At 41.3% G+C, this 13,153-nt stretch overlaps 1 protein-coding gene across 1 annotated transcript; it reads right to left on the reverse strand.

The window, feature by feature from the left end:
• Nucleotides 1–1,339: 1,339 nt before the first annotated feature.
• On the reverse strand, nucleotides 1,340–11,587 carry cunh19orf44 (chromosome unknown C19orf44 homolog). Its single transcript, XM_008296803.1, has 10 exons — nucleotides 11,226–11,587; nucleotides 9,767–9,928; nucleotides 9,266–9,387; nucleotides 8,619–9,138; nucleotides 7,324–7,672; nucleotides 6,568–6,647; nucleotides 3,255–3,708; nucleotides 3,083–3,172; nucleotides 1,851–2,017; nucleotides 1,340–1,551 (listed from the first exon to the last, which is right to left on the reverse strand). Exons 1-10 carry the CDS (start codon nucleotides 11,385–11,387, stop codon nucleotides 1,465–1,467), a joined length of 2,193 nt encoding a protein of 730 aa, XP_008295025.1. The 5' UTR covers nucleotides 11,388–11,587; the 3' UTR covers nucleotides 1,340–1,464.
• Nucleotides 11,588–13,153: the final 1,566 nt, after the last annotated feature.

Genomic DNA, 13,153 nt, shown 5'->3' on the forward strand with positions numbered 1-13,153 from the left:
AACCACACCGTGCTCAGCTCATTATGATGATTCAGCACTCCTCAGGGCTTTGCACTTCCTCCATCCTTGTATGTATTTGCTTAATTTCTTTGTCCAGTTGAGCTTCACAAACGCTTGAGTTGAACTTTCTGTTTCTACAGATGTGTTTACTTTACAGTCAGTTCCTCCCTCAACCACAGCTATTCACAGGTTTGCACCTTGTGGTGGTTTTGCTGCATTTGCCTTCATTTCTTTGCTTTAAACTGTGAAAAATATACTCACCTGTGTTGCATTCTAAGAGAGCCACATTTTCACATGAAATTCTTGCTGCTGCAGCTTTAATTAAACAAGCCAAGCAGTTCTCCTCACCCACTGGCTCGTGCTCTGCGTGTCCTTTTTAAAGGTGCTTCTGAGAGGCATGAATGACTTTGCAGTTCTCAACACAGGGCGCAAGATGCCCCTCCTCGGACTGGGGACTTGGAAGAACGAGCCAGGAAAGGTAGACTGCACTTACATCATCTTCATCTGCACTTCCTCCAAAAAAAAAAAAACAGTTTCTTAAATAAGTTTTAAAAAAAAAACTCAGCTTTCCAGCGATCCATTTTCTTCACATTTTCCATTTTCTTTGTACTTCATCAAAATAAAGAAATACGTCTGTAACATTTCTGCACTAATCAACACTTTCTATAATAACAATGAATCAAATTACCACATGCAATCAGCCTTCACTTATCACCAGACCCTCTCTGCTCTGTGGTGTGTTTGTACTTCTTGCAGCTTATTGTTTTAGTTTGTACAACATTGGAGCTTTAATGTTTTATGATTCTGACTTCCGTCAACAGTTTCCACTTGCAGCAGGGTTCTTGTTTCCAGTTAAAACGTCTAAAAACACGCTGTATGCTGACTGATGTAAAATTGTTATTTGTCCCCATTTCTTCCAGTGTTGGTAACATCTTTGGTCTTTGGGCATCTGAAAGAATATTAAATATATTGATTCCAGCCCCCCCCCCCAAAAAAAACAACTTAATGTCTTGTAAACAAGATTAGAAAAACCTCAAAAACCTTTAAATCGGAGTGAATGATGTTCTATCAGACAGGCGTGTAGATTGATCATGGAATATGGGAACTGTGCAAGTTTTCTTTTATATCACACACTTCACTCGCTGAATGTTGAAATATCAACATTTCTACGTATTATTATCGAAGCCCAGCTATGAAAGTGTTGTAGGGCTTTACCAGTGGCAGCATGGATACTTTCCATGATTTTACAGGCAAGACAGTGGCTGCCATCTCCCTCACATCCCACAATGACTTCATAATCCGGTTCATACAGAGGCTTAACATTACATGATTTAAATCTGAAAATCTTTAATGTTTTGCACTTGAAATCTTTAAATTTTTTTTATAGTCGATAAACATGGTAGAAAAATAGTATTTAAATATGTATAAAACTAAATAAGAAGATGTCAACATGTGTAGCAGCTGTTACATGCATTGGTCTCTCATCTCCCGCAGCACTTCCTCTAAGGCCTCCTCTGTCGTGATTCTGGTAGGTCTGTGCTTGCGAATGTACTGTGGAAAGATGGAAGAAAATGTGGCTTATGTACAGGTTTTAAAGATTCTAACAGTTTTGGAATTTAATATCAATTAGATTAGATTTTATTGTAGTATTACTGTTCTCTGTCATGGTTACTGAGACGGTCATACCAGCGACATCACAGTCAGGACATTCAGGGAAGTTACGTGTGCAATAAATGGTCCTCTTCTGCAGTTATTTCTTCTGCTTAACCAAAAGCTGCACAGCATGATTACTGCAGCCACACACACACACACACACACACACAGGTATCTCCCAGGTAAGCATACGCTACCTCCATGGTGTCCTCCAGCCGGGTGTATCTGTAGTTGGGTGGTTCCAGGCTCTTCACCAGGCTGGAGTGCAGATGGCGGCTGCTTTCGATGAACTGCCTCGTCAGAGCAAGCTGCTGTTTCAGCATCTCATTGAGAGCAAATACGTCTGGATTAAAGGTGCTGATGGCTGATAGAAGGACACACATCAAAAAAAAAAAAAAAAGAAATTAAATCTCTGCTACAGCTGTAGCACCTTACAAGCCCAAACATCTTTAAATCTTGCAGGGTTGGTAGCAAATAAAGTACAGGTGTTTCTAAGGTATTTCTTTTTTTTAAAAGATCTTTTAGTTGAGAAAAACTAACAAGACCACAGTACAGAAATACGCTGTTACAAGAAATATTCAGTGGTGAAGTGAACTTGAAGTACTCAAAATAAAAGCACTCATGCAGAATGACCCATTTCAGAATTTGATCTTATGGACTGTGTGTGGATGTGTAGCAGAGCTGCAGCTGTAGATTAATCAGTTCTTTGGCTTCAAAACATCAAACAAAACGTCCTATCACCACTTTGCAGAGTTAAAGATGTTGCCTTCAAATGTCTTTTTTTCATCTGAGCAACAGTTGAAAACCCAAAGATCTTCAGTTTTGCAGTGTGATTAGGAAAACATGAAGTGGTCTCATTTGTGAAGCTGACAACGAAATAAGATTTCTCTTGCTTTGCTTTTTTTTGTTTTTATTATTCTGCAGCTGTAACATGTGAGCATCTCTAGTGATTCCCTCCTCATCCTCTGAGCAGGTATAGTTGATTGATGGTTTGATATTTCATTTGTACACAAATGTAATTTCCCCAGCAGAGGTTGCACATCAGCACTGTATAGGTACAGCATTTTAAATAAGACCACCCTCAAAAAGTTTACTTTTGTTGACTGCAAAATGTCTTTCTTGAATTATTTCCTGGATTTCAGAAGGCACTCACTGACCCACCTTTAAGTGGCTCTGCAAATACAGCATTCCACCTGGAGATGGTGCTAAAGCAACACAATACATTTAAGTGGCCCACAGTACCACAGCTGTCAGAATTTTCTATTTTCCTTGTACAAACCCCAATAAATCTTACAGAATTACCATCTAGATCAGGGATTAACTGATTTTCTGTGACAAGTGTTTCAGCTTCAAAAAGCTAAACCTCGGCAGAGAAAGGCTCTGACTGCTTCCTCGTTCTGAGTGTGTTAGTGTTGTTCTGTTTCATTACCTTCCACCATTTCTGCACTGACAGTATGAGAGACTGCTGGAGTGGGATTCATGTAGCTCAAGCCCACTGCAGGGCCCAGTGCAGCCACACCTACAGAAAGATGAGGGCCACAGGTCAGACACAGGCAACACATTTATACTTGAAACCGATTATGCTTGTGTGGCAGACTAACCAGTTGACCACGTGTAGGCCAGTGGATCAGGCTGTGTCTGTACTGCTGCCTCTTTCACTGCCTTTCTGGCTGAAGCCTGCCTCCTCGACTGCTGAGATGAAGTCCAGCTTCCACGTGACACTGAGGATCTGGAGTCCCTGCTTCTGCTGTATGACTTTGACGTACGAGTGCGATCTGAGGTCCGCGAGCCACTTGTGTCTGAGAAAGAACTCGAGTAATCATCATCTGTCCTCCCACGAGACACATCTGAATCCTCTCTGACCTCAGATGCCACCTCATCTCCATCTCCATCTCCTTGCAGGTGCTCTGAAACCTTGCTGGCACTGTTATTTGTCTCTGTCCGGCTCTCACTCTCAAAGTCACTTTGGTAGTCCAGCACCTCTTCCTCCTGCTTTGGCAGCTGCTGATGTCTGTCTGTGGATCCAGGAACAGAGGCAGCACGTTTGGTTTCCCTCTGTTTTAAGCAGCAGGAAGAAAGGAACATATTACTTTAACCCTCTAGACCCCCAAACCTGAAAGGCATGGTATCTTAGATATGAACTAAGAAAATGGCTGCATTTATCATCCAGAAATGATTAAAACAGAACAAATTGTCAGATTTTAAACTTTCTGACGACCCTTAAACTAATTATCTGACATGCTGGCCGGAAAAACCACCAGATCTAAGCTTAATATCACAACAACATTTGACAGATATAACTTTGTTTTATATACCCATTTAAAACTTTACAGAGTCACCGTTTTTTTCCCCCCAGTGTTAGTAACACTGATTCCAGGTTTTTACAATAATAATAATCACAGTAATCAAACTTTTGTTTTTCCTTTTGTTTTAAAAAAATGTTCTCTTCTATATTGAATAAAAGATGTTTATGAGATATCTCTAATCCTAGCTATTGTTATGCTATTTCCATAGAGATGCAGGACTTTATATTGGAGTAAAAAATGAGCCTATAGTAAATTAAAAATGTGACAGGCACAGAAAGTCCCCAGAAACTGTTAAAATTAGATTCTGGGGAAGAAAAAAAAAAGAGAAACAGCTCAAATTTTGAGGTATTTTTCTAACTACCAGATGTATAAGATTGTATGTTATAATCCTACTGGTTTCTACTATCTCTCCATATCTAATCAGGGTGCTTGATCTCAGTCTACTGGCCACTTAAAATCAAAACCGATCGACCTCATGGGTGCATTGTCACTTGTTTGTTTGATCTCTGTATCACTAGTTCTTTATTTACCATTTTACAGCAGAGGCAGAATCTGTACATGCTCACAGCTTCCTGTCAATATATCATCCTGCTTTTAATCATTTCCAGGATGTGATATAGAACATAATCGGATTATTTATATCCCTCTGTGATCTGACATGTGAACATTATCCAGGTTCATCTGTGTCACGATGCTTCCACTTCACAGATAGTCTCTCATTTTTGTCCAGAGGAGTAAGTAATAATATTCTGACACTTTTAATCGTGGCTGTCCCTACCAGGTTTTTATATATTTGTTTTAATTCTGTTTCCTTTAATATACAACTTTCAGTTACACCCACAACAAATAATTCATTAGTCGATTAGTTATCTACCATTAAACTAATCACCAACTGCTTTGATCATCAATTAATTGGTTTAAGTCATTTTTTAAGAAAAAAAAGTCAAACCTTTCTGTTTCTGGCTTCTTAAATTTGAATATTTTTTGGTTTCTTGTCTCCTCTACAACAGTAAGCTAACTAGTTTCTGTGTACACATCAGAGGACATCATCTTGGACACTAATCCACATTCTCCCCCATTCAAAGACATTGTACAGACCAAAAAGACGAACTGACTAAGTAGGAAATTAATTAACAGACAAACTGACAATGGCAATAATAGTTAGTTGCAGCCCTACTTTCTGTGCACAGAGAGGATGTCAGAGGGAAGCTTTTGTGGCAGAACTATCTGGACGGGATTTAGACATTCATTAACTTCAGCATTAGCAAAATGCTGAGGTTAATGAGGCGGCTTAAAGCGTTCAGAGTTCTGGTGGAACACAGTGGGGTGTTTATGGCAGCTGTCATTTCTGGAGCAAACATCTGGATTTCTAGAGCTGGTAGACCACCTCCATCGAAATGCCTGAATCTGCTGCCTGGCAACATTGTTGGCTTTGCATTAATTCATGGTGTAGATTCTGTCAGACCTACTGACACATCTGCACACATAAAGTATGATCCGCATCCTAATTATGATTTATGTGGATCAAATTATAATGTTTGCACGGAACACCAGTGACCTGATTACTTATGCAATTTGCAGCAACGTGAGCAAATGAATTGCAGAAAAATGTCATATTATGAGTGCAGCCTGTCATTCTACAGTCCGTCTGTAGTCTCCTCTCAGAATCGGCTATTTGGTGCACTGTAACAGTTTAAGAGACGCATCAGATGTGAGTGACAGACTTTTACAAGAAAATCAAAAGCAATTAAAAAAACCTTTCTTTCTTTTATTCTGGTGGCACTCAAGGCAGCTGCGTATGTGGTCTATATCAGAAACCTGGCTGTGCTCATCGGCATTCTCATGTCTAACAATGGATCAGAAGACGATGATATAACTCTGCAGCTCCTCTCATGTTGCAGCCCATCGTTTTTGTTTCATGTTCTTCCACTTGACGATTAAAGTTCAGCCTCTGTGCTCTCATTATCCTCATTTACAACAGGCAGCGCTGAACAGCAGACAGACAAAGTTAGCAACACGCAGTGGAGCACTTGGCGGCTAAAGAGCTGGACATTTCCCTAATGAGTTGGTAGAGTCCAAACCAGCGGTAAAATTAAACAAATTGGATTTATATTTGTCAGGAGGCCTGAAACGTAACTCTAAATGAATTCTGATGTCGCTCTGTGTGTACTGGATGTGTAAACAACAGAGCTGAGGTTTGGTGGTCAACGTGCTGATTCGACCAAACTCTTCCTAGTTGGACAATCACTGGTGTTACTTTCATGAGGAGAAAAGCTCTACATCAGCAGCCTTTTCAGGGTGAGATCACAACATCACGTGATCATTCTCTTTCTCCAGGATCAATTAATTTGTTGAAGAGCAAGTAGTCGATCAAGATTTTCTTTGGTTAACTGCAACCTTAGTAAATGTGACAATATTTAACTATTGTATTCAAATCTCTTTTTACTAACTTGGTTGTTTGCTCTTGTGTTTAAAATGTTTTCATAATGGATTACAAATTCTGTCAAGCTACAATTGCTCCAATGGAATGAATGTAGCTCCTTACATTATACACATAACCGACTTCACTTTATAACACTCTTCTTAAATCATTTCTGTAACTTCCCACCTGTTCTCCTGGTGTTTCCGCAGTAAATCCAATGGCATCGGGCACAAGGTCGTCCAGTGTCATCACATTAATCTTGAAATCTGTAAGAACACACAATCACCACGACAGAATTTAAAACAGGGATGTCCATGTTGCTCTTTATCACATCAGTACTAGTGCTGCTGCTAGTGAGGCTTAAAAAAGACATTAAAACCACCTGGTGGTTAAAAGCCAGAATAATAACGTTGATCTAGCTTGACGTATAAGTAAAGAAAATCTCAGTGAATCCTGTTGGAACGTTTCATAAAACATGCTTCATTTTACTCTCTCCCTCTGACTGCACAGGAATTGGATTTTTCTATCTACAGTGCCGCAGATATTTTGCGTTTACTTGGGTTATCTTTGTCCGATATTTACATTTGTTTGATGATCTTAAACATTAAAGTGAGGAAAATATGCAAAAAAAATAAGAATTTGAGAAATACTTTTTCACAGCACTGTACTAGCTTGTCAAGTACGTATGATTTCTAGTTCATTCCAGCTCTGCAGACGGATAAATTATGTACCTTGTTGTCCCTCTTGGTTGCATGAGTTGAGGAGTGAAAAATAAAACATTATTATTGAACAGAGGAATGAAGGCCATGCACTCTCCTCTTATTTAGAATGAATGAAATGATTTAATTTTAATGTTGAACGATTCCTGTTGACTCTTGATCTTTCTAAATATACCACATCAACCAACACGAAGTACTGGCTGCAGTGTTTGAGGTCTCTCACCCTCAGAAGAGACGGATCTCATCTCGCTGTGTGGATCATCCAAGCCAGGCCCGACAGGGAAGAGCTCCTCCAGTGAGAGCACTTCACCGCGGCCAAACGTGGATGAGAGGGAAGGCGGTGGACTGTCTGTCTTGTGAGACGAGCCTGGTCTCTCTGGAGGAGAGGGAGAGGGCGATGGAGAGAGCACAGAGGGGCTGAAGTGGGTCTGAGCCTGGCCTGTGAATCGAAAAGGAGAACTGCGACGAGGAGGAGAGGCGGGAGAGCGAGGTGAAGCTGGAGGCGATGAAGGACGGACAGCAACAGCAGGAGGAGGCGTGGACTGAATCCTCCGACCGCTTCTGCTGAACATCTGTGTAAGTGGAAGGAACAGCCGTGCTTTGAACTGATAACAAAGTGTCTGTCAACCATCAAACTGCAAACACTATCATGAATTCACTTCATCTGAGCTTCAGGTTCTCCTGCTTCCTCCCACACAGTCCAAAAACATGTTGAGGTTAATTGATGATTTTAAATTATCCGTAGGTCTGAATGTGAGTGTGCTTGGTTGTCTGTCTCTAAGTGTAGCCCTGTGATAGACTGGTGACCTGTCCAGGGTGTCCCCTGCCTTCACCCTAAGTCATCTGGGATAGGCTCCAGCCCACCTGACCCCAGTGAGGATTAAGCAGTGTATAGATAATGGATGGATGTTATTAGGACAGAATCTGCAACAGGTCAGATTAATGAGACTCACCAAAAATGAATGTAATCTGGGTTTTGGCAAAACATCAACGTCCTGATGTTTAGTTTGTTGTTTCCAGCTGTTTGCTGTTAAAAGGTATTTGACACTCGAATTGTTTCTTTTGCTCTCTGTGACAAAATCACTTTACACAACTTGAAATCTGCTGCTTGTGCATCACCTTCTGTTGATGCCATAGCATGCAGTTCAGATTTGTGTTGAAAGCAATACAGAAGTTTCTTAGGTCCAGTATAGTAAGACTGCTGTTGCATCACCCCCAGTTGTAACAGAAAGGTGCATGTCGGACAGGGGCTTGAATGTGGATGTTATGAATCTAAATCTAAAAGAAATGTTAATCTTTTTTTCTGTTTTTCATTCAATCTGGTCCTGAACACATACAGAAACTCTAACATGCCAATTGGTGTCATTAGCCAACACTATCCATGAACAACAGTATATTCTATAGCATGCCTATTGACATCATGCCACGAGGTAACAAGATTAGACTAGACAACACAGCTGTAATTAAAGGGAGTGAAAACCAAATGAAAACAGCCCAGTGTTCAAACCTGAAACATACCTTGTCCATCTTTTTTGCAGAAGGAGGTCTCCCTGCTCTTAAGAAGCTGTAGTCTGTTGAATCCAAGGAGTCTCCAAGCAGTTTCTTCATATCCTCTTCATCACTTTCCAGACTCACACCAGTCGTTAGTCTCGCTGACTTCGTCTCCAAACCCTCTGAAGGGCTGACAGGATTAGCAGCTCTGGACCTGGACCTGACATCAACATCTGCACTCTTTGGAGCCACAGCAGGAGCAGCATTAGAGCTTTCAACTGCTTTAACTGCTTTGTTCTTGAGGAAACGGTTTCCTCTCGGGCTCTGGTCACTGCTGGACTGTGCTGAGAGCGGCACAGGGACCTCTGGGGACTGGGTGGATGGTGGTCGTGGTGAGATTCCTGAGTCTGACACTGGATTGATTGCAGGTTTTGTCTCCTGTCTGATTTGCTCCTGAGTCGGCTTTCGACTGCGGACCCGGTTCTTGATTTCAGCCAGTTTATTTAAAGCTGTAGTCTGGGAGCTCCACAGGGAAGACGACATGGATCTGAGCAGAGGAATGAAAAAGAAAAAAGAAAAAAAATCACCTTTATTTTAAATTAAGAGATGTTTTTATTCATTTCATTCACTTGCTGATTATCATCACTGTTTCTTTTATATCCACAGAACCTTACCTTGGTTCAGACACCTGTTGCTTTTGATTCCTGCTGACAGGTGACTGGCTGCTGTTTGTTGGAGGTGGAACCTTCTTCAAGAACCTGCTGCCTCCTCCCAGAGAGCTCGGAGGCCTGAAATCCTACCAAAGAAATCAAATCAAAGTTTAACATATAATTGGACTTACAGGGCTGCTAGATGTGGGAAGAAGCAGGAGAAACTGAAGAGAACCCACACTGCACAGGGAGAACGTACGCAGAAAGATCCCGGTGTCCTCACTGGGACGCAAACCGACGACCTTCTTGCTGCGAGGCAGCAGTGCTACCAACTGTCCCACCTTGCAGCCCTCCAAGAAAGTCAACTTAGGTTTTTTTATTAGGATTTTTGGGACTATGACTGTAATACTGCACGAAAGTAACTTTTGAGTTCTCGCTAATTCTCAGAGGGTTAACGCGTACACTTCCATTTCCCACACATGATGAGATACAGCAACAGTTAGTCATGTCTTTGTTGTGGTTTACCTTGTTGGAATCTCCCTCTTTTCCATGGTTCTTCTCAGCATTAGCAGATCTGGCAGCATTAGCTCCATGCTCAGAAGCTGAGGACAGGTCACTCAGATCAGACAGTACATTGCGTGTATTTGAGGGAGCAGATCTAGCTTTGATAGACCCACCCACAAAAACCTAGGAAGAAGGAAACAAGTATTTTTACTTACCTAAGAATTATTTTATAGTACATGTATTTCATTTAAGCATTTCGATTTCATGCTATTTTGTAATTGTACTCGTATTTTCCATTCATCTACTTGGATTTAGAGGGAAATATTGTACTTTTTCTCCACTACACTGAAACTATCGTCATTATTTACTTCAGAAATTCTGACTTTACAAACAAAACCCATGATCTGCTTAGATATGATGCATAATTTTTTGATTAAAATGCAATACGGAAGTGGTAAAATTACATCAAATGTTACCAGCAGAAACATTCAAACACTGTTTACACATTAATGTAACAGTATTCTAATCCAATAAACTACATATACACCAATCAGCCACAACGTTAAATATATGCCGAATACTCTGATACTGCCAAAGCCTGGACTTCACAGATAGGGACGAGGACAACATCCCGAAAGTCACCATGGATGGATTGGTTTGAGATCTGGTGAATCTGAAGGCAAAGTCAACACACTGAACTCTGTCATGTTCACCAAACCATTACTGAACAATGTTTGCAGTGTGGCAGGGAGCATTATCCTGCTGAAAGTGGCCACTGCCATCAGAAAATATTGCAGTCAAGAAGAGGTGAACGTGGTCTGTAGCTGATACGTGTCAAAGTAACACTAACATGAAAGCAATGTTTCCCAGCAGAACATTTTCCAGGTAAATGACACACATACCTGGCCATTCACATGATGCAATAGAAAACATGATTCATCCATTGTTCTGTGGTCCAGGTCCTACACATGTGTCCATTGTTGGAGCTTTTAGTGGTGGACGGGAGGGGGAGGTGTTACCTGTGGCTGCAGGTACACAGCCCCATATACAGTAGCATGCACTGTGTGTTCTGGCACAGTTGTTCTTTCCTGTAACTGCTTTTGGTAAACATTATCATCCGGGAGCAACTCAAATGTTCTGGAGATGCTCTGATCCAGTCATCCAGGAATCACAGCTTATCAAAGTCTCTCAGACACTACACTGCCCATTCTTCATACTTCCAGCTTCAAGAACTGGCAGTTCTTATATATCCCACCCACTGACAGGAGCCACTGTAACCAGACAATCAGTGTTACTCCCCTGTCAGTGGTTGTACTGTTGTGGCTGGTCAATGTACTATTTAGGAGATATTAATTATGTATTTTGGGCATTTTGAATGCAGCACATTCACATATTTAGGCATTTTTAAACTGTGTTGTCTCTCAAAACGACACCACGTGTAGTGAAAACATGTTGTAGACACGACACTTGCTGTCAATACCTGTGTGGAGCCCTGTGTGCCTCCTCTGCCGCTCTTCTTCGCCGACAGCAGCGCCTGAGCTCGGTCCAGAGCGGAGCTTCGGCCGCCTCGTTTCCACATCTCTAAACCGTCGCTCTTTCCGACGCTGTGTTGCTGACTGTTTCCTGATATAGTCCCATACATAATGTTCACATGATATTTTCACAGCTGCTCGCCGAGTTTGGGAACGTTTCCTCCCGCGTGAGAGGCATTAAAGTTAGCTAGGTCGTGGCTAAACACATGCTAGCTTGCTAACTACATACTTTTACAGGTTATTTTTATGCCCTTCGTGACCTGCTACAGCTTAACATCAACGAGGCAACATCGAACAGTTAATAAAGTACTATCTTGTACTCAAACATTGCCTACTTTGTGAACAGTGAGCCTTCAGGCGTCCCTTGTTTCCATGGAGCGGCTTCCTTTAACGTCTTCTTCGTTGTAGCAACGGTGTGTTTTCATGTCAGTGTTCGCGCCTCATCAAACTGTCAGCGCCCCCTATAGCTCACTGCAGGTACTTGAATGAACTTCTGAGCCCATTTTTTCTGCTCCACCATCTCTCATTTTCCTAAAAAATATATACAAACAAACAAAAAAAAAAGCAATTATAGCATAAAATATAGATTTTCAAAAAGGTAAAGAAATTTTAACTTGATATATCCAATCATGTCCTAGATTGTTTTTTCACAAATTGCCCGTCGACCCACTATCGGCACATTTTTCCTGCACTGAAAATTGAGGCTATGTTTGAATTAAATTATCTCAAGAACTATTAAAGATAAAAGCCTGAAATTGTTTCCCCCACAACATGATTGCTTCAAAAAAAACTTTGAAACATTAGACAAGTACATTAGATTCTTTTAAGCTCCTTCAACCTTAGTACATCTGTTTATGAGTGCCTTAGAATATATATATATATTGTGCCAGAAAAACAAAAGTCAAGAGTATTAGTGGATAGTCTAATCAAACCAACACAGAGATCTGGACTGCTGCATTATCATTTATTTACTGATTTATTTTTTGTTAATGTATGCTCACATATGAACTTTTAATGACTTTAGTTAATTTTTTCGAGGCCAATGAGATTGGAGGCACTGCTGCAAAGATGCAGATGGTTTGACGAGCATCCCGCCTCTACGTGCAAACAGCCAGTCGTCTGCTTTGTCACAACCGACTCAGGAAACATCCAGCCAATCATGCTGCTTCACTGACGCACGCTAGGAAAGTTATAACCTGTGGGGGAAAAAAAATCACATTTCAAACCCTATTTTGGAGCAAAGCCGCAAAAGATATTTGACTGGTTGCTCTATACAGGCAGTATCTGTTTGCAGTTCATGCACTTAGGGTTCATTCACTGGCGACCTGTTCAGGGTGTCCCCTGCCTTCGCCCTAAGTCGGCTGGGATAGACTCCAGCCCCCCAAGACCCTAATGAGAATTAAGCGGTGTATAGATAATGGATGTGTGGGAATGTGGTCTTTTTGTTTGTATTTGCATGCTTTTCTTTGCCATTTGTTTGTGTTTGTTGCATGTATTTTGAGTTTTGTTTGATTTACAGCCTTGAGTTTACTTTATGTTGGCCACACCCACGACCAAGCATCCCCACAGACCTGGACACTGAGCACACCTGCACCTAGATTGCAGGTCGCCCGATAAACTCTTCATTAACAGGCATCCCTAAGTGTGACAAGAGGTCCTCTGCTAGAGTGATTGACTGGACACCAGAGAGTCAAGATTCATTTGACAAATTGAAAGAGGCCCTTTCTCAGGCTCCAATTCTAGCCTACACGGACTCCACCCAGCCCTTCATTTTATATACTGATGCGAGCCACAGTGGCCTTGGTGCGGTGCTGGCACAAATCCGGGATGGCAAAGAACGAGTCATCGCTTATGCAAGTCGCAGTTTACATCTCGC

Source organism: Stegastes partitus, unplaced genomic scaffold (genome assembly GCF_000690725.1).
Source record: "Stegastes partitus isolate 25-593 unplaced genomic scaffold, Stegastes_partitus-1.0.2 Scaffold25, whole genome shotgun sequence".
Taxonomy (NCBI): Eukaryota; Metazoa; Chordata; class Actinopteri; family Pomacentridae; genus Stegastes; species Stegastes partitus.

Coding starts and splice junctions, on each gene's coding strand:
- cunh19orf44 (XM_008296803.1), bottom strand. CDS start 11,387: ATGTATGGGACTATATCAGGAAACAGTCAGCAACACAGCGTCGGAAAG. Junction 6,648..7,323: donor GAGATCCGTCTCTTCTGAGG/GTGAGAGACCTC, acceptor GTGTTCTTACAG/ATTTCAAGATTAATGTGATG. Junction 1,552..1,850: donor GGCTGGAGGACACCATGGAG/GTAGCGTATGCT, acceptor ATCTTTCCACAG/TACATTCGCAAGCACAGACC.